Genomic DNA, 21,491 nt, shown 5'->3' with positions numbered 1-21,491 from the left:
CTGTTTTCTATTACATTATGTACAGGTAATGGTGTCACCTCTCTGTGCCTTTACAGAGCAGGTGTTTGCACTTTGATTCTCTTATTCATTAACTCATTCGGTTCACCAGAATTTATTAAGCGATTGCAGTGTGCCAGGTATACGTCCGAGTATTGAAGACAGTTGAGTAAGACAGATGGTTTCTGTCTTTGTTGAACTTACATTCCATCAGCGCCTTCAGACTCTGCAGTTCTCCCATTTGGAAAAGGGGAACTTTTAGTTTCATAAGCTGAATTTCTTCAAGTGTTATACTCGGAGGTTTAATGCTTATTCAAAGAAATCGGAAATTCACACACAAAAGTCCTAGGTTCTGAAGCAGCTGCATTGATTTCTGTGTAGGAGGTGTGTTGTACATCTCTTCATAGCTAATAAACAGGTCAAATCTTTGACTTTTGTCCTTTTTCTAATTCATTTTTAGCTTGAGTTTGTTTCTAGTACTTTAAACGAACCTTTTGGAACTCAAACTATTAAAATGATAAAAAATGTCACCTAGTATCTCTGATTTCTTTCAGGTTCAGGAAGATTTGACCGAAGAGAAAAAAAGGGAATTGGAGCATAATGCTGAAGAGACCTATGGTGAAAATGAAAATGTAAGTGGGGCACGTGTATTTCTGCCACAGACGTGTGTGCACGTGTAGGAGACGCGAATGACTACTTGCTTAGGTAACCGTGGGTACGTCTGAAAGTCTGTGACAATATGAGGATTAGGGAAGACGGCACGGTTGCCTATTGGACCATTTTTCTTCGCTCTTTCTTTTCTCTAAAAATGAATAACTTCACACCTTTTTTTAAAAAAGAGGGAATTATTTATATCACTAACTCTATGCCTTATCTCTTAGTTTTTCCTTTTTTTTTTTTTAACCTTTAAGGCTGATGAAAAAAACAATGATGGCGAAGAGCAAGAAGTTCGAGACAACAACCGGCCCAAAGGCCGAGAGGAGCCCTATGAGGAGGAGGAGGAGGAAGAGGAGGATGGGGCTGCTGTGGCAGAGAAATCCCGGCGGAGAGCTGAAATGTAACGGTGCCCGACCTCACCAACCGTGCTCAGCCAACGGATTCTTTTCAAGCTGCTCAGAAATAAATCTGCCTACTGAACTCTAGGATATTTAATTATGAAAATTAAGAATTTAGACTTTTTTTTAACTTTTGTATTAGAAATGCTCATACATTTATATGAATATATTTTGATAACCTAGGTTAGAGCTTCTTTTATATTCAAGCTAAACACGGGCAAGAAGAGAATAAAGCAAACCTTAGCCTTTGAAACTCCTTTTTCCTAGATTATGTGATGTTGCGAAGGGCACCGATTTTGTATATTTCAGCTGGTTACTTTTCTGTCTTCTAGTTTCCAGGTGTTCTGTTGTTTGCCTTTAAAAATAGGATTTTAAATAGGGAGTACTGCCAAAGGCTGCGGATCCTTTAAGGAGAATGGCCAGTTTGTTAACTGCTGCCTTTCTCAGGTTCTTGTGTATGGTTCTGATGGAATTCTCACCCATCTGGCTGTCTCTTGAATAAGATCCATGTACAGAGTGACATACCACTGGAAAGGTGTTTTGGTTATAAAGACATTGTTTTTCAGACTTTTCGTATTAGAAAAATGTTTGGCTTCACTTAAAATCACAGCTATTCTTGAAAGGAATTAGATTTTTAAATTAGATGGTACTAAAACCCACACGACAGTATTCTGGACGTTGATACTCTGGTATTCAAACAAGGTAGGGCACATCAGCGTATTAACCTTCCTGAAGGACTGACACCTTGTTTACTAACTAGTGTGTGTGGCTGGTATTTTCTATGTGAGCACCTGTTCCGTTGTTTTTTTTTTTGTTTTGTTTTGTTTTTTTTCTGAAGTCACCTAGGGATAGCCTTGTTTCAATATCTAGTCCTCTACAGTAATATATATTTCCCCTGTAAGCTCTGGTTCTCAATATGTAATCACTTTGATAACAGGAATGAATATGAAGGCATTCCAAATTATACAATTGAAATAGGGTTATTTTTTGAGAAGTATTCAGTGAAATACACGTGGTAATCTGATAGACCCTCATGATTCTTCTGTTTGCTGGGATTGGGCTATGAATTACAAAAGTCCTTTAAAATAAAAAAAATTTAAGTATCAAAAATGTCTTTTGGGATACAGACATATTTGTCTCTCTACATAAATATTTTTAAATATATAGAATTAGGTTATATAACCCATATGTGTGTGGTTTTATAATAATACTCTTAAGTTAATAAAGACAGATTTCAATTTCTACCATTGTATGAATGTAATGTTATTTTTTAATAACCACACTCATGTATGGTTCTGATTATCCCAGCAGAGTGATTGTGTATGTTTGCATAGGAATGTTTGTTCAAATGTATTTTGGATTTTTCAATAATCATAGATCAAATTTTACCTTTATGTATAAAAACCCTTTATGTAATGTAAAATGTATAATATTGTACATAATATTCAGAATACAATTATTTTGGTAAATTAGTTTGTATTTTTAAATGTCCCAGTTGCAGTATTTAATTATTTGAACCATATTGAAACTTGGTAATAGTCAATAAAGCTAAAAAAGCAAGTGATAAATCTTTTAAAGTCTGCGATTCCTTATTAATTTCTGATCTTACTCTTCAGTTCTTTTTCATAAAAGAAAAAATTTTAAGAGGTTACCAAATTATAAAATGAATTATAAAATGTCTTTCCAACCTTTACCTACTTTCTTTGTCTCTTTCTCTAATTGGATTGGTACTTGATTTTTCCCCCGTTTCCTAAAGAAAGAACTAGGGATTGTTATCTTATTTGAGCTAGCTCTTGGTGAAGACAAAATAAATAGGTACAGAAATGTAAGATGTTTGTCATGTGAGCACACACAAAACAACACAAAACAGACTATATCTGCCATCTCCCCACCCCAGGAACACCCATCACAAACCATTCTCCTCTACATGTCACTGAGTTATAGTCCCATTCTAGCTAGTGTTTGGAAGAGAACTAATCAGCCAGAGTTGATCTCCATTAATGAGATGAACAGAAATACGACGTCACTTGTATTTATCTTGCCAATGACTTTGTGACTTTTGGTACAACCCATAAATCAAAGGATTTGGTCCCAGTGACATAATCAGAAGGGTGGGAAAAGGCACACTTACCAGGGACAAGTAGAGTGAAACACAAGAAACCTGCATTATACAAGTGTCATATGACTACATATTTGTGAGAATGATTTAGAAAGATCCTGGAATAAAAGGGTAATGTGAACAGCAGGTAGGTCACAGTGACTCACTTTCAGAAAGGAAAATTATTGACATTACTGAATGCCTTCATAATATGGGAAATATGTGAATAGGTCCCACTTTATCCCCTCCACCCCACCCCCCACCGTGATCCTTTAAGTTTCTGGAATCCCCCTTCTCACAACTGAAGAACTTTGTCCTCCTGCAGCACTTGACATTGTTTAACTGCTTTGCGTTCTTACTCCTCTTATTACATGGTGGTCGCCCATACTATGGCACGTAAACAAAAAAAAAGTCAATTTCTATTCTTAAATCCTCTTCTGTCTTCTACTGTACTATCTCTGCCTAGCAATTTTGCTTACAATCCTGGCTACTGTCTCTCAATCTTTTCTTTGCAAAGAAAGATTCTTCTCTTCTTAGCCTGCCTTCAAATACTGGTGTTCAGCTTTTGTCCTGGAGATCTTCCGTCTACAGCTCTCTCTCTGTCTATGCCTTAGACACATGGCTCCTGATCCATTTCTTCAGCCTTGCTCTCTGTGAGCTGTTCTACCTCAAGCTTATAATTTTCAAAGTTAAATTTGTCTTTTTTTTCCTCCTAACACCTACTTTAGTTTCAATATCTCAACTAAACTTCTGAAAACAGAAACAGTTTGTCCTTGATTCTGTCTTCACACCCTACAGAGGCTACCAAAAAAACTTTGCCCATTTTTCCCCCATTCCTACTATCCTGGCTCAGGCCACTGTTACCATTTACCTGGACTATTACCAAAGTCCCTTAACTTCTCTCATTTGCTCTTTCCTACCAATCCCTAAAATCTGTGCCAGTGTGATCTTTCTAAAGATAACATTAACACTCCCCCACTATAAAATTATTCAATAAATTGCAGTTCTACAAAGGGAAAATTCCAAACTCTTAAGTATAACCTACATAATCCTAATCTGGCCCCATTTTACCTCTCCAACTTTATAATTACATTCTAATACTGAATCATAATAAATTGGACTCCTCTTTGTCAAGCACATTCCTAATGTCTTAGTAACCAACCATGACCAATGCCAGAGCTACTGTGTTGTTAATTCAGCATAGCTGGTGTCCATTTTCTCAGCTGCACGGAGAAAATAGTCTACTATCTAGAAATAGAGAACAAACATAACCCACAAAAGTAAGCAAACAGCACAGGCAGAAGTGAAGAGAGTTGTGGCAATTTTTCAGTCCCTATAGCTTGCCATCCCTGGTGCCAGCCAAGTCTACTCATAGGTTGATTAATGAGCAAATAAATCTTACTTTTTCATTTGAGCTAGTTGAAAATGGATTTCTGTCACTTGTCATTGGAATATTCTTGACTAATACTTAATATTCAGTTCCTTTAAATCATCATGCTGTCTTGTAATCATGGTAAATCTACTCCTACTCTCCTCAGAACCACTGTCCAATCCCTCTGCACTCTCTTTGCCTGGCTCATTGATTTAGGTATCCCCTTAGAAACCAATTCCTCTGGGAAGGATCTACTTCCCACTCAGGGCCCCTGCCCATTGTAGATTGTATACCTTTCCTATGTCCCTCTGTAACACCCTGCATTCCATATCCCAGTACTTAACACAGCCTATGGAAACAGCCATAGGAATAAGCTTGTCTGTACTCTTCTTGACATACATGTTCTTATGAGGGTGGAGACCTTATTTTTCTTGTTTATTGTCACAACCCAAATGCTGATACTTCAATAAATATTTACTAGATGAATATCTTCTAGTCCTCATCTGAGAATATTGACTACTTCAAGATCGTACAATGCATAAGTGGCAGAGCTAGGATTCCTTCCCGGATGAATCTGATTCCAATATTAATTGCAAATGTAGCCAGAGTTGAATGGATCAGTATCTAGTGTCACATTCTGAGTTTCACGTATTAAGAAGGTGTGTTTTAAATTTTGCAAAAACAAATCTAGCAGGAGTCAAAAATTTTAAAAATGAGCAAAGTCTCAGCCATAGGGTCTTGGGGAGGAACCAAGAAATTAGAAATATTTGACCGGAGAAAGACATATGGTAAAAGGAAGATGTCCTGTTTTATGTCTATCTTCTTAGAAGCATCAACTGTAGCATAGGGAATAAAGAATTTCTTAAGAAACGGGTTGGTGGAAGTATGAAATCTAGAAAGGTTTTAAAATCAGAATACATTAATCACTTATGATTTATAAGTGCCCCACCTAAGCCAAAGAATAGATGCAATGTTATCTTAGAATGTCCTTGGGTCTTGTCACTGACTGCTGGGGAGGGGCCAGTCGGTGCGGTGGAGCAGACCATGTGTCTGTCCACTGGTTGTCTTTCGGTCTGCACATCTTTTCTCTTCTGCTCTTCACTTTTAGAAAGGCTTAAGCCTGTAACCACAGAACTGGGCCCCAAACCAACCACTGTGCTCCCTCTTCTGGGATTTCTATATGAGACCAGATCAGAGAACTGCTCTCTGGCTGCTCTGAAGCATACTTCTGGAGTTTCCAGGAGTCACAGCCCCCATGACGTGGAGAATACCCAGCTGCAGCAGGAAGAAATGAAGCCAATGCAGAAAGTGGGACAGGACTGGGATGTAAGGGAGGAAGAAGAAAAGTGGGAAAGGGAGAGAGAGAGAGACAGAATGATAAAGGGCATGGTGTTCCAATTCCCAGGTTCTGACTTCCTCTCCTTTGATTTTCCTCCCCCCCCCCTTTTTTTTCTTCAGCACTTTGAGGTTCTTTTCAATCACTTATAACCTAAGGACTACTGACTTACTTCAGCATTATATATTTTTATGGGGAAGAAAAAGATTAGGATGAGAGTAAATACTTGGCATTCATTTTTAGTCACATTGCCCCAAAGTAACAAGTTTTAATAAATAAAGACATACTTTTTGCCAATCTCTTGATTGTCCTGTTTCTCTTGGGTCTGTCTTGAAGGCCCAGAGAATCCATGTTGAAAGCTTTGGGGTTATTTTAATGAGATTAAGAATACTCATATATCCTCTTTCTTTAGTCTATACCAAAGATTGGCAAACTTGTTCTGTAAAGGGCCAGATAGTAAATCTTTTCATCCTTGTGGGCCATAGAGCTTCTTTTGAAACTATTCACCTCTGCCATTGTATTGTACTGCAAAGGTAGCCAGAGACAATACATAAAGGAATGACTACAGCTGTGTTCCAATAAAACTTTATTTACATAAACAGAAAGCAAGCCAGAATTGGCCTGCAAATTGTAGACATCTCTTATATATTATCTGAAGGCCTGCTGTAAAAACAATGATTTCAGAAAATAGAGCATTTTGAGATCTTTGGGTATCACAAGGCTTTCTATTTCTTTCCTAAAATCTCTTCTATTTTAAGTTGGCAAGCACTCAACATTATCTCAGCTGCTGCATTTGTACACTATTTTAAGGAATTGGAAATGAGATACTTTTGTCCTTCACTATCTTGGCTGACCTTGTTCTTACCGTTCCCTATATGTTACTAATGGAGCTTGAAATTAAATGTCATTTCTGTTTGTTAACACATACACAGAATCCCCTATAAGGTACATGCCTTTTAAAGAACTGAGCCATTGGAAAACATGGGTTTGAGGAAGATGAGATGGTTTCTTTTGATCTTGTGTGTTCTTTCTCCTTTGAAGACCTAAGGACTGAGAACCAATTACCATTAATACATTAATGACAATCAAATGTATGATTTCAACTCCAAGAGTTTTGGGGCATACTGTAGGTGTTCTGATTCCTGTTAAGTTTATGCATCCTTGTGCAGTTAGACTTTTTTTCCACAAAGGCAATTCAAGCACATTTTACATTCCCATAGCCCTGGCCAATTACCTCCTGTGGTGGTTTTAAAATTTATCCACAAAATCTTTAATAGTCATCCATTGAAGAGGTGGACTCTAGTTCCCCTTCCCTTGAGCACAGGTTAGACTTAGTCACAGGCATCTGACAAATAAAATTGAAGTGAAGTGATGGTGTGTGACACAGAGATTAGGTCACAATGACAATGCAGCACCCTCTGTATTCTCTCTTGGAAGCCAGCTACCATGTCATGAAGATGTTGGAATAGCCTAATATTGAGACCTACATTCGTCTGGCAGGAAATGGAGGCCTCTAGTCAGCCAACAGCCAATGAGAAACTGAGGCCTCCTGCCCACAGCCACTGGAGTGAGTTTGGAATCGACCCTCCCGCCCCATTCTGGCCATCAGACTACAAGTTGATTGTAACTACATTAGACACCCTGCACCAGAACCACCCAGACGAGTCATTCCCCGATTCCTGGCCCACACAAACTTGAGATAATAAACGTTTAATTACTTTTAGATTTTGGTTGCACAGCAGTAGATACCTAACACATCTTCTAAGGAGTGTTTATGACTCAAAGTGAGGAGGCCAGTAGTGAAGATGATATGCAGCTATATGGTGGGACTGGGCATCTAGCCAGTTGCTTTGCTGGAACCCAAGTCTAGATGCCTTGGTGACAGAAGAGAAAGTTCAACTTAATGAGTTAAATAAATTTAACTCAATTAATTGGTTCAAATTTTTAGGTTATTTTTGGCAGATATGAGTCACCTCTAACATAGAATCACTCAACTTGTATTCATAACTGAAGAATTTCTTTTTCTTTTTTTTAAAAATTTATTGTCAAGTTAGCTAACATACAGTATACTTTTGGCTTGCGGGGTAGATTCCCATGATTCGTCACTTACACACAACACCCAGTGCTCTCATCCCAAAAAGTACCCTCCTCAGTGCCCATCACCCATTTTTACCACCCCCCCAAACTCCACCCCCATTAACCCTAGTTTGTTCTCTGTATTTAAGAGTCTCTTATGGTTTACTTCCCTCTCTGTATCTTATTTTTCCTTCCCTTCCCCTATGGTCATCTGTTAAGTTTCTCAGATTCTACATATGAGTGAAATCATATCATATCTGTCTTTCTCTGACTTATTTCACTTAGCATAAAACCCTCCAGTTCCATCCACCGTTTTTGCAAATGGCAAGATTTTATTCTTTTTCATTGCCAAGTAGTAATATTGTATTATGTATATGTACACCACATCTTCTTTATCCATTCATCAGTTGATGGACATTTGGGGTCTTTCCATAATTTGGCTATTGTTGATAGCGCTGCTATAAATGTTGGGGTCACACCTGGAGAATTTCTAAAATAGTGATACCCGGGCTCCCATTTCCAGAGATTCTGAAATACCTGCCCCGGGTCATAATCAGGGCACCAGGATTTTTAAATTTCTGAAGTGTAGCTAAGATTAAGTTAAAAGTAGGGAAGAGTAATGTTCCCTCCTCGACATCCCCCAACCAGATGATAAATTACAATAAAGCAAGTTTCAGAGCAAATCTGTAAAGCAAGTATTTATAGGCAAGCAGAAAGAGGCATTAAGCTTTCCTGAAGTCTCCATAATGACACAGGTTCCTATCGTTTAAGGCATTCTAGACAGGCATGAGGTGTGAAAGAGTTGCTCAGGACTGATCCTATAATTTCAGAGGCACAGAATTCAGCTAAGTTTCCTACCAGATGCTGTACCTGACAGTTTTCCCGTAAGAGCCCCATGTCTTCTTCCATGTCTTTGGGTTGTGGGAGAGTCAGTACCTGTACAAGACTTCCTCCAGCTCACCCACCTGTGTTCTGAATACTGTTCATTCATTTCTAGAATGAAAACAAAATGTCTTTCATACCCATGGTACTGTCTAACAAAACAGTGTTGATTTGAGTGAAGAGAGTAAAAGATCGTGTGATCGCAGCCTCTGGAGTGGAAGCCTTAATGAGATCACCTGTTTCTCAGCCCTGGCTGCATATCAGGGCCACCGAAGAAACTTAAAAAAAAAAGAGTCCTGCCCTGACCCCAGTCTAATGAAATAAAAAACTCTGAGGGCAGAGCCTGGGCATTGGCCTTTTCAAAACACCTCTGAACAAGTCATTATTATCGGGGGATAGGGTGGCAGGGCGGTGAGACCTTAAGGGGGTAGTACACACAATGGAGGGTTTTGGGTTGTGAAACTCTTCTATATTCTGACTGTGAGAGTGTTATGCAAATCTGTACAGGTGTGAATACTGTGCAAAAGAAAAAGGTCAATCTTACTGTATTTGTATAATTTTAAAACTAAAATATTAATTATTAAATTCTTTTTAAAACCTTCAGAGGAGGTCGCTTGGGTGGCTCAGTTGGTTAAGCATCTGACTCTTGATTCAGCTCAGGTCATGATCTCAAGGTTATGATATCGATATCCATGTTAGGCATGGAACACGCTTAGGATTCTCTGTCTCCCTTTCCCTCTGCTCTTCCCCCGATTGTGCTCTCTCTTTCCCTCTTTCCCTCTTTCTCTTTCTCTTAAAAAAGAAAAAAAAGCCTAAGATGATTCTAATGTACAGCCAGCCTTGAGAGTCACTGGATTAGATTCCTTCAAGGGATGATCTACCCACTTTGGGACATGTATTCATAGTTAGGGCACCACCAGTGTGAACTTCCTACATTAACCAGCCTCCCCCTTACCCCCCCCACACACATATCCACTTATATGAGCAGACCACATTGTCTACGGCAAAGTATTTTAAAGTAAATTAAAAATACTGTAATAGTGAGATATAGCTGTCTTTCCCAGATTCACACTGGGAAATTTCACAACATTGCAGTAGGGAATTGCATGAGTCAATAGTTCTATTAATCTCTGCTCTTGGAGAAAAAGTTCATAATGCAATTGCTTTGTCTCAAAACAACTGTGTCTCAAACCCATAAATTGTGGTTTTTATAGAATAACAAAGAATCCCAAAAGGAGAGGGGTTTGGCAGTGTAATTAGTTTCATTTCTGAGTAGGATCATAAGAAGAAATAAATACATTTTTATATCACAAAGCAGTGTGCATGGATATGTGTGTATATGTCAATGAAATAAAAGTTTCAAGAAACAGCTCGTGCCTTTTCTATTTTATTCTGTTTCATGGCAGTGTTAGTCACGACTCCGTATCTTGCTAGCATGATGCACTAACGGTGAGAGAATCACAGCTAAAATACCCTGGGAGAAAATAACCCCGTGTCTGCACTTCTGCCGCCATGTGGCAGGGAAGCAGATGGGAATTTGACCCCGGGCTGCACCACGCTCTGGCTTTCTGAAGTTAGGCAAATTTCTTGACCTTCGCGCGCCTCCACTTGCCCACTTGTGAAATGGGAAGAATTGCAGCCTTGAGGTTGAGGTTGGGACCTCTAATCCTCATCTGAAACACCTGATTCCTGTTTCTCCTCCCGCCCTTTGCATTTAAGACTCACTGAGAAAGAGACTGGGTACGGAAGTCCTGAACTACTTCTGAGCTTGGAGGCCAGAAGATGAAACCTAAATTTATGGTCGTTGTTTTATATTGAAAACCGATTTTTGTTTGTTTTGTTTTTTAACTGATTTTTTTTTATCATTTGTATTTTAATTCCAGTATAGGTAACATTAGTGCTATATTAGTTTCATGTGTACAATATAGTGATTCCACAGTTCCACACATTACTCAGTGCTCATCCTAAGTGTACCCTTTAATTGCCATCTCCTATTTGCACCCATCCCCCACCCTCCTTCCTTCTGGTAGAGGGAACAAACCATCCGCTTGTTCTCTATAATTAAGAGTCTCTTTTTTGGTTTGTTTCTTTCTTTCTTTGTTCATTTGGTTAGTTTCCTTCTACACATAAGTGAAAACAGGGGCTCCTGGGTAGCTCAGTTAGTTAAGCATCTGACTTTGGTTCAAGTCATGGTCTCGCTGTTCATGAGTTCAAGCCCTGCGTTGGGCTCTGCACTCAGAACCTGCTTCAGATCCTGTCTCTGTCTCTCTTTGCCCTTGCTAGTCTCTCTCTCACACACACACACAAATAAAAACAAAACATTAAAAAACTTAAAAGTGTCGAGATACAGTGATTTCTTTAAAAAATAAGTAAAGTCCTATGGTATTTGTCTTTCTCTGACTGTATTGTTGTTTTTCTTTAATCACGATATATGGTAACTAGGACTTTTCAGAGCTTTTACTATATCAAATATTCAAAAATCTTAAAAAAAACAGTATACATTCTTTAATGTCCAATGATTCAGGACACTCTGGTGGCAGAAAACTAAGTTAAACAGTTGTTCTGGCCAGAGAGGATTGAGTAGTTAATACAAAGTGATCTGTCCCATCCACATCCTTACTTTAAAATAACCAGGAAATGGGGCGCCTGGGTGGCTTAGTCGGTTAAGCGTCCAACTTTCGCTTAGGTCATGGTCTCACGGTTCGTGGGTTCGAGCCCCGCGTCAGGCTCTGTGCTGACTGCCAACTCAGAGCCTGGAGCATGTTTCAGTCTGTGACTCCCTCTCTCTCTGACCCTCCTCTGCTCATGCTGTCTCTTTCTCTCTCTCTCATAGAAATAAATAAAAAAAAAACCTTTTAAAATAACCAGGAAACGGGGCACCTGCCTGGCTTAGTCAGTTAAGCATCTGACTTCAGCTCAGGCCATGATCTTGCCATTTATGAGTTTAAGCCCTACATCGGGCTCTCTACTGTCAGCACAGAGCCCATTTCAGATTCTCTGCATCTCCCCTTCACTCTGCCTATCTCCTGCTCACTCGCTCTCTCTCAAAATAAATAAACTAAAATAACCAGGAAACAGGTGCTTGGGTGGCTCAGTTGGTTAAGTGTCCCACTCTTGGTCTTGGCTCAGGTCATTATCTCAGTGTTCATGGGTTTGAGCTTGCGTCGGGCTCCTTGCTGACAGTGCAAAGCCTGCTTGAGATTCTCTGTCCCCTCTCTCTCTGCCTCTCCCCCATTTGTGTTCACTCTCTTTCTCTCTCTCAAAAATAAATGAACATTTTTTAAAAAAATAATGAAAGTAAATAAAAATAAAATAACCAGCAAAGTTTCACTTTTATGTATTTTTCTTATCGAAAACTAGTAGCATATCAGGGAAAATGAGATGATTATCCTAGCTAAGGCAAAAGTTGTGCAAAGAGTCTCAGTAAAAGGGAATGGCCAAACAGCCTGGTTGAATTCCTCACCATTAACTCACCTCCAAGGCACCCCAGGGCATTTGAGGACCTAGAAAACTAAGCAAAGTATATTCAAATATTCACTAGGACCCTCCTTAAAACTTTAGAGATTGGAAACGTATACTGTATGTGCAGAAATTGAAATCGTGCAAAATGCCAGCACCAAGAAGTAAATCACAAGGCAAAGCAGCTACTCGTCTCAGCCTCTGGTTTCTGTTATCTGGGGCAGGGGGCAGGAAAGGGGTGCTGTGTCCTGGCAGCCGGCCCTGCTACTGGTTCACAAGGTGGACAGCTGTTCTAGTTCATGAGCATGTGCTGTTTAGCCCAGTGTCTATTCAAGCCAAGACCAGAAACTTTTCTAAGACATGAAGGACAACATTATGGCCTTGGCAACTTCATGGTCCAGTTAGGGTAGTTCAATATATTTAAGCCTCCAGCCTGGCTTTTAGATAGCAAAGCTATCGAAAAGCCTGCTGATCCTGAGAGAAAATCAGGTGTTGGTTCGCAACCTTGGGAGCTCCCCCAGAGAAATCTGAAACTGGCTCCCGGATGGGGACGGCTGGGAGAGATGGAGGAAAGGGGCGCGCCATGTTGGTAGGTGGCAGGCTTGATAACTAAGGGAACTCACACGGGAGACGTGGCTTAGGGGCTACAAGAGGAGAAAACCTCCACACCTGTCTGCCAAATCCTCCACGTGTACGCAGAGGGCCTTAACTGGGTTCAGTGACTCACACCGTTCAGGTGAGCTCAACAGCACATCACTATCTGCATGCGGCCGCCTTGCAAACAGTCCCGGCTGTGGGAACCATGGGCAGAAGGAACATTCCGAGGGCAGGGGCAGGGCGAGGAGCATCCGACTGCCTGGGTCCCGCTGGAGGGTCAACTGTGGTCACGCCCTCTCGATGACGTCCTCCAACAGCAGGTGAAATACGTTATTTGCAGTGCAACAAAATTACTAAGGTGGCTGAAGAGAACAAGACCTGTTAATAAGAATAAAACTGGGTTGTGAGGAAAATCAGCCATAAGAGACATTTGGAAAGGGAAGAAACGTCAGTGTTGAACCTGAAAATGATAGATTTAATCTGCAAGGAGGCACGCAGGAGGGGGCTGCAAAATGAAATCTTGGCTTCTCACTTTGAAAATGCGTTTGAATTCAATGTGTACCTACGCATTCAAGTTTTGACTTTTGCCTACTACCAGTCGGTTACACCACAGGAAAGCGTCGGGCAGGGGCGTCTCTGTGTGGATGCCCTGGGAATGAACCTCTTCCTGGCTTCTCAGAGTCTTACCTACAATATCTCACAGGATTGCTATAACTTCAGTGAACTGTACCAGGTATTCGCTTGTTTTTCTTCCTTCTTTTTGTTGTGTTTTCCTTTTTGTGCTAACCAGCTTACTAATACTTGAAATGCCTTAACACTAGGACTTGAAGACTTGGAGGTTCTCATGCAGGAATGAATGATTTGGCACAGGATTCTGGACGAAGAAGGTTATTCACCTGCACAGAACCTCAGGTACCTAAAATGTGTATCACTGAATCCTGGGGGGGTTTGGGGTTGGGATGCTCTGAATCATGAACCAAGAGGATGGTAGCTGCCTTGAGGCTGGGGGAAGAGACCACCGTAAACCCATTTGCCAAGAGCCTGCCGACCTTGTTTGTCTTCAGCCGTGAGTAATGAAAATATTTTGCATTACAGTTCAAATATTATGACCCTTTGCAAACTCTAGGAGTAGTTACTTTCATCCCAGTGGATTGCTGACTCTGATTTCTTAAATGGTTTAGTAATTCTATTCTGTACCTCTGCTTTGGAATGAGTTTTAAGAGCCCCTGGGAGCTTCTTTTGTCTTCCCTCTTCATAACATCTTGGCTTCCATTACGTTAGAGCTACAGGAGGGCACACAGGTACGATCAAGGCTAATGGGGTTGAGACCACAATTCCAGTTCTTCTTCTCTGCTTTTCCCCCTTTCAGCTCCACATCTATAAATACTCTTGGTTTTTTGGGGGCTGACAGCTGAATTAATAAATACTATGCCTATGCTTATAGCACTATGGGGACATATGTGGGCTTTAATCCTTTTGGCATTTCCCTGTGGTCTGTTCTCAGCTCTTGAATTCATGTGTGCTCCCTGTAAAAGGGAAACACACCATCCATCATACATTCTTCTTTCATTAGCAGCCTGATAAAGTCAAGATTTTGGAAGTCAAGTTTCACTGCAGAGGACCAGCTGGCCGCTGGCCAGAATCCCATGGTTTTCTGGCCTACTTTTTAAATTTGTTTTGTTTTAATTTTATATCCTAAGAGCAACAAATAAGACAGTTTACACTACCCCAGGAACTGACTTCTGGAAGGAATCTTAATGTTATACTTTTTCTTTTTAGATAGCTTAGGAAAGCAATGGCTAGGTATCAGTACTAATTTTTATAATGTGTATGTTCTATAGAGTGTCTTCATTTAATATAAAACACTCAGCCATTTAAGATAGCCACAGACATTAATTATAATTAAATATACTTTATGAAAACCTCAACATATAGCATTAATTTTATGCATATCTGAGAGCCCGATATAGGCACACAATTTGTTTTAATGAAAAGATAACTCAGCAACCTCATCCACATGTAGAATTGATGAACTAAGAGGGGATACAACATTGTGTATATATTCCCCAGCCCACAATTTGAGGGGAAATCATTCAATTATTAAACTTCCTCTCTGATACATTTTTTCTACTTAGAAATTATAATGATGCCTTTACCTTCCTATGAAAAACTAATGAAGTGCCATTTATATTTTGATGGCTAGAATAAAGAACTAGTCAGCACCTTCATCTTCCACTCTTCTCTTGTATCTTTCTGTTATTTCTCCAGGGATACAGTTCCAGTATATCTTTAAATCTGCAGGTGATGCCAACAGGAAGTGAGCTTTTCTAGTGATTCACACGCACTTAAGTCCCAAATGTAAAATCTGAAAAAAAAAAATTCCAACTGTAAATATTACTTTTGTGCCAGTTGAAAATCATATATATTTCCCTGTTGCTTGGAAATGCACTTAGTTTCTTAAATGATATTTCTTAGAAAGCAAAGAAATTGCTGTAAACAATTAGTAGTTCTAGGTGCAAATCAATATCGTCATTTTTAATGATATGGTTTATATTTCAAATTTTATATTTGAGTTGTGTTTTCAGCATTTTAATATACTTGCCAAGTGACATCACAGCAACATCTAAATAATTTTTCTTCATCCCTCTTATTTCAAGCTGAAAATAGTCTTGGGGTAAAAAGGGGGAACGTGTGTGAGCAAATAAAACAAATGATTCAAGTATTTTTGTATAATTATGAATGGCTTCACAGAGTTAGAATGGACTTCAAATTTTTTTCTTTTGTCAAAAGAAAAATAATATTTTATTATTATTTATTATTTATGATTATATTTTATGATTAATAAAATAATCATCAAATTCATTATTCAGTAATTTAATAATTAATGAATAGATTAACGGAAGTATTTTTTTATGAACATCCAAGAAGGAAAGGTCATCATTTCAAAAAGATCATGGGAGAAGGTCTGACTTGTCTTTCACTAAAGGTTCTATCAAATTAAATGTACAATATGAGAAGCCTATAGCATTTCCTGTCAGGTAGGAATGAAATGGTCTATTGTTACTGTAAATGGGGAAAGTAGATTATTGGTTTCACTTCACCATATAGCAACAAATAATTAACTGGCAGAGGTTAAGTTTATTCAGAAGCTTCTATATTTACATACTGCTTTGCAAATTGATCATTTTAGATAAACTAAGACCATGTATGTTTACAACAGGAAAGAGTGATATTACAAAAGTGGATTTTCTTGCTAATGTCAAAAGAACTGAGGAATCAGCAAATTTCTACCTACCAGGGCACCAAGACCAAAACTTGACATTAGTGTCTCACTTCCTAGAACTGCATCACAAATCACCACAAACTGGGTAGTTTAACACAATAGAAGGGGATCCTCCCACAGTTGTGGAGGCTAGAAGGCCAAAATCAAGGTGCTGCAAGGTTGGCCCTTCTGTGCTGAGGGAAATTCTGCGGGAGAGTCTCTTCCAGGCATCTCTCCTGGCTTGTGGAGGTTTCCAGAATCCTTGGTGATTCTTAGCCTGCGGATAGTCACCTTCACGTCCATCTCTGTCATGACTTGGTGTTTTCCCTGTCACTCTCTGTCTCCGTGTCGTCACATTGCGCTGTTGGGTTTAAGACCCAATCTAAACTAGTACAACTCTGTCTTAACTAATTACTTCTGCAAAGACCCTTTTCCTAAATAAGGTCATATTCGGAGCATCTGGGTGGATGGGAAGTTGGGAGGGGACAGTGTTCAACCCAGTAGAGTGTCGTAACCATTGCAAGAAAAAAAAATGAACAGTTTAAAAAAGCAGCTGAGACTATGTTTTTGGTATTCATGTGCTTAATCTGACAGTTAAACAATTTTATTTGGAGAGTATGTTGTTAAATTTTTATTGAGTTTCATCAGACTAAAGAACTAGGAAATAACCTAATAATACTCTTTGTAGGAAATGTTGTCTTAATCTTCACACTCTTTATCAGAAAGAATTGACAAATATCTATTGTACATTTACTGTGCGTCCAGCACCTCTTCATAGAATACTGGTCTTTCATTTATCTGAAATGTAACTATTGACTAAAATATTTCCCATATCCATTCTTGATTGCTTGCAATAAATTAAGTAGGGCAGAATTGTTGGAAACAGGAAAACCAGAAAGACATAGCACTTTTCCTTAAAAGCTTTCAAATAAGGGCATACTCTATTGTAAAGAAAGGTGCAGTTTGGTAAGAGGGCCTGATTGGCTGCTACCCACTAGCGAGGTAATCACGGGTAGGGTAGTAAACTTCTCTGCACCACACTTTCTTTACCTTTAAATGGGAGCGGTAATATCTATATCTATATTGGAAGATTGTTAGGAGGATCAAATGAGTAGATCCATTAAATGAGTAGATCTGAAAAGTGTTCAGAACTATGCACGGACACAAGAAGCTTTGTGTAGGTGTTAGCTACTGTTAGAAAGACAAAGAAAAACAAAACCGGTGCACCTAAACATTTAAGAACGATGCGAGACAATATTGTAAAGTCTTTGAGGGACTGAAATATTCTTCAGAAAATGGTTTCTAGAGAACACTGGGTAACTTGGGTAGTTATAAACAATTTATTTGAGATGGCAATTGATTTTCTTATTCGACAGGAACCATTTGTCTGTTTTAATGTGATGGGTGGGTTCTCCTTGGATGGTGTAATCATTCTGGAGTTGAGCTTGCTGTTGAAAGTGGATCAGGTGGAAAACTTAAAATACTTGAAGAATTTGAACTCTGTTGGTGTGTTTTTGATATATGTGGGTTTGAATGTTTTCTGCTGAGATGTCCTGGGACAATGGTTATGACAGAAATCTGTACCTGCCCTCTTTATCCCCACAAAAAGAAACACTGGTCCAAGCAAAATAGTACAGTCACCTTGGGCACATCTTGGTCATGGGTTCCTGTCTCCAAAGAGGAATCATCTGCTGCCGTTCATCTCTCAGGCCAAATACACTTCCTGGAAATATGTACCGCCACAGACAAAAACATACCACCCTAGAGCAATTAAATTACCCTGATTCTGATGTTTTCTTTTCCCAGGCCAGTTAAGGCTAGTAGCGGGGATTGAATGGAGACTGGGTGACCACAAATCTTGTGTGAGTGCAATTCTACCATTGACTATTTGGTAGTGGTATTTTGTTTCTCCTTTTCTTTTCTCTTCTTTTCTTTTCTTTTCTTTTCTTTTCTTTTCTTTTCTTTTCTTTTCTTTTCTTTTCTTTTCTTCCTTCCTTCCTTCCTTCCTTCCTTCCTTCCTTCCTTCCTTCCTTCCTTTCCATTGACCAGTGTTATTCAAGGGAGGTTATAGATGGTAAGTGGTAGGAGGAAGTGAATTTAGGTGCTTAAGATAGGGGTATGCAAAATCTATAGATCACAGGTATAATCCATCCATTGTATTTGTTAAGGTGCAACTGAATTGAGAAATGTATGATGGACCCGGTTCCACAGGTCACCAGAGCATGGTAGACCAGATGTCCTACAGCTACAATTTCACAATGTCCATAACCTGGAAAAGCAGCTGCACACTGCATCCTTCTCCTATATGTTTAAATGTGTTTTCAATTTCTTCTATCATGCCTACTTCCTGCAATGATTTTTTAAAGTTTTTATTTATTTTTGAGAGAAGACAAGCAGGGGAGGGGCAGAGAGAAAGGGACTGAAGATCTGAAGCAGGCTCTGAACTGACAGCAGAGACCCCTATGTGGGGTTCAAACTCATGAAGTGTGAGAGCATGACCTGAGCTGAAGTCGGACCTGAGCTGAAGTTGGATGCTCAACTGACTGAGCCACCCATGTGCCCTGTGTGAATGATTTTTATGGTTCCTAAGAAGAGGAAAAGAACACATTTTTATAAATGTAAAAACTGATTTCAGATACTGTCTTAAGTATTAATTAGGAAAGCTGTAAAATATCATCTCATAGGAGACTGATAAATGTTAAACAGCTTCCACGGTAAAGTAAGTTTTTGAAACAGGTTAAACTGTATTAAACTAAAATTGTTAGGGTACCCATATAATTTATTGTCCAAACTAAGATACTTTTGAGAGAGAAAGGGAGCACTGTTGATATTTATGTCAGAAAAAATGTATAAGCCAGGCAACTTCTTGTACATCATTTCAGAACCTTTAGAGCAGTAGTAAACATTTGCTTAGGAAGAAACTAAAATAGGATACTTCCAAAATCAATGTATGGAACATGTTGAGGGCCTGGAAAGAACAATGTTTTTGAAATGTCAGGTATTTTTTAAAAAATTTTAACATTTTATTTATATGAGAGAGAGAAAGAGGGAGAGTGTGAGCAGGAGAGGGTCAGAGAGAAAGGGAGACACAGAATCCAAAGGAGGGTCCAGGCTCTGAGCTGTCAGCACAGAGGGCAATGCGGGGCTCCAACTCACGGACTGTGAGATCAAGACCTGAACTAAAGTCAGATGCTTAACTGATTGAGCCACCCAGGTGTCCCTGAAATGTCAATTTTAAATGTGTGCTTGGAAATCATGGATTCCACATCCCTATCCTCATTTCAAATTTAGAAAGAAACTACATAAATACGAAAGGAGGGAATTACCATTTCTGTATAAATTTAAATGTCTATGGATGAGGTTAAATTCTTTAATGAGGACTTTAATTGTGTAATATAAATCCCCAGGATTAAAGGTTTCTAAGGATGGCTGATATCCTATTAACTTTTTAATAATGTTATAATACCCCAGGAGGAAATTAGGTCTTTCCCTAAAGAGCATTAGAAGTCTGTCTATTTTGCCTACATTTTTATCATGGTGACTTTTGATTCGAAGAGTATTTTATAGTTGTTTCAGGAAAATGTTTTATTGTAAGTCCCATTCATTTATGGGTATAAGATCACTTAAGTGCAGATTTCCTTGTTGCTGGAGCTATCCCTCTTATAATTCTAGCAAATGTTTCCAACTTTATAAAATGATAATGAGAGTTTAATGGTTTTCTTCACCCTCCAGGAAAAATGGTTTCTAGCACATTAGAGATAGAGGACTTTGCTTTCTGTGGAAAGACAAGAAACAAAATTGACCTGAGTTCTCAAGCTTTAATTCTCCAATGGTTAATTGGATATTATTCTTAGCATGTTTCAATCTGTTTTCAAGGGGTCCCAAACTCACTGATTAAAAACTAGCAAGCAGAAGGAAAGAGCAGACAATCATGGCCTGAAGCATGAAGAAAGTAGGACACTGTAGTTCAAAAGAAAATTAACAGTCTTTCAAACAAGGGAACAGTGTGAATAGACTTGTGCTGTTAACTATACCTAGAGCAATGGCTTGAAGCAAGGTAGGCAGAGGGAGGCCACCATGGTGGTGTGAGGCAGGAACATGGGAAAAGTTACAAGTTGCGGGTACAGAGTAGAAGTTACAGGGAAAACTCATCCTGCCTTAGATTAACAGCTAGAACACTGCAGGCACTCAGCCAACAGGGCAATATTCAGTAAGTACTTGTTGAATGAATGAATGGCTCACAGTAATCAGATCTCCCCTCAGTGTTTTGCTAATGTTAACACGTTGATTAGGAAATGCATTTGAATATGGAGATAAAATGATAGTTTAGAACAGTGATTCTGATTTTCTTAAGATCATAAAACAGAGAAAATAAAATGTGCACACCCTTCCTTTCCCCTTGAGCAAATGACTGAGAATCAGATTCTTCCCAATTTTAGAAATGATAATATTTGCTGTATCTTCCTCACCTGTTTGTCTGAGGATCAAATGAGATAGTTGTAAGATTGTATTATGAAAGCCTATTGGATCTGTACTCTGAGGGAATATCAGTGATTTCCTCTAAAAAGTCTTTTCCCATCCAGCAAGTGATCTCGTCTCTGCATACAGAGAAGGTGCAATGCAGAGACGTGCAGGTGCTGCATATGTATAGGCTATTAATGGAGCAGTGAGAATCCGTGATTCTGAACTTTTCAGCATGTGGAGCAGTGAGAATCCGTAATTCTGAACTTTTCAGCATGCATTAGATTCACCTGGACAGTTTTTACAGCATACTGTGTCTGTGTCTTGCTCCATGTAATTCTGATTTAATTAGTCTGAATAGGACTCCGGAACTGGTATGTTTCCAAAGCTCCCTAGATAATTCTGTATGTAGGTAGAGTGGAGAACTACTGTTTTACACCAAAGTTGGGCGTGGAGAGAGAGAAAGGCCAGAGAATAGAACCTATTGTTTCTTCCTGTATTAATTCAGCAAAAATTTACTGAGTATTTTTTATATGCCAGACATTGTTCTAGGCACTGGGTGCATATTGATGATTCACATAGACAAAATCCTTACCTTCCTCTTGAGTTTATATTCTAGCTGGAAAAGGCAGACAAGAAATACATATTTCATTGATTTTAAGACACATCTGTTTTCCATAATTTAATATCTCTAAAATTATTAGGCAGTTTACAGTGAATGTAATAAGAAAGCATTGCAACTTAAAGTTATTAGACAATTTTTTTCTTAGCACATCTTATGATTTTTGAGATGTTAGGTTCAATGGAATATAATGATATAGCAAAATTTTAGGTAGAGTCAAGGAAATGAATCTTTCTATAATCAACAAAACATTGTCATATAATTCAAAAGTTGA

At 38.9% G+C, this 21,491-nt stretch overlaps 1 protein-coding gene across 2 annotated transcripts in view; it reads left to right on the top strand.

The window, feature by feature from the left end:
* The window catches only part of GOLIM4 (golgi integral membrane protein 4), a 78,878-nt gene extending 76,582 nt beyond the window's left edge, over positions 1-2,296 (top strand). For both annotated transcript variants that reach the window (XM_077752229.1, XM_077752228.1), the window contains 2 exons: positions 552-629; positions 909-2,296. In XM_077752229.1, the coding sequence (XP_077608355.1) occupies positions 552-629; positions 909-1,058 (228 nt within the window). In that variant the 3' untranslated portion in view covers positions 1,059-2,296. The remainder of the gene's footprint in view (positions 1-551; positions 630-908) is intronic.
* The last annotated feature ends 19,195 nt before the right edge of the window (positions 2,297-21,491 follow it).

Source organism: Crocuta crocuta, unplaced genomic scaffold, assembly GCF_008692635.1.
Source record: "Crocuta crocuta isolate KB4526 unplaced genomic scaffold, BGI_CrCroc_1.0 scaffold21, whole genome shotgun sequence".
Classification (NCBI taxonomy): domain Eukaryota; kingdom Metazoa; phylum Chordata; class Mammalia; order Carnivora; family Hyaenidae; genus Crocuta; species Crocuta crocuta.
This window is presented reverse-complemented; position numbering and strand designations above follow the sequence as displayed.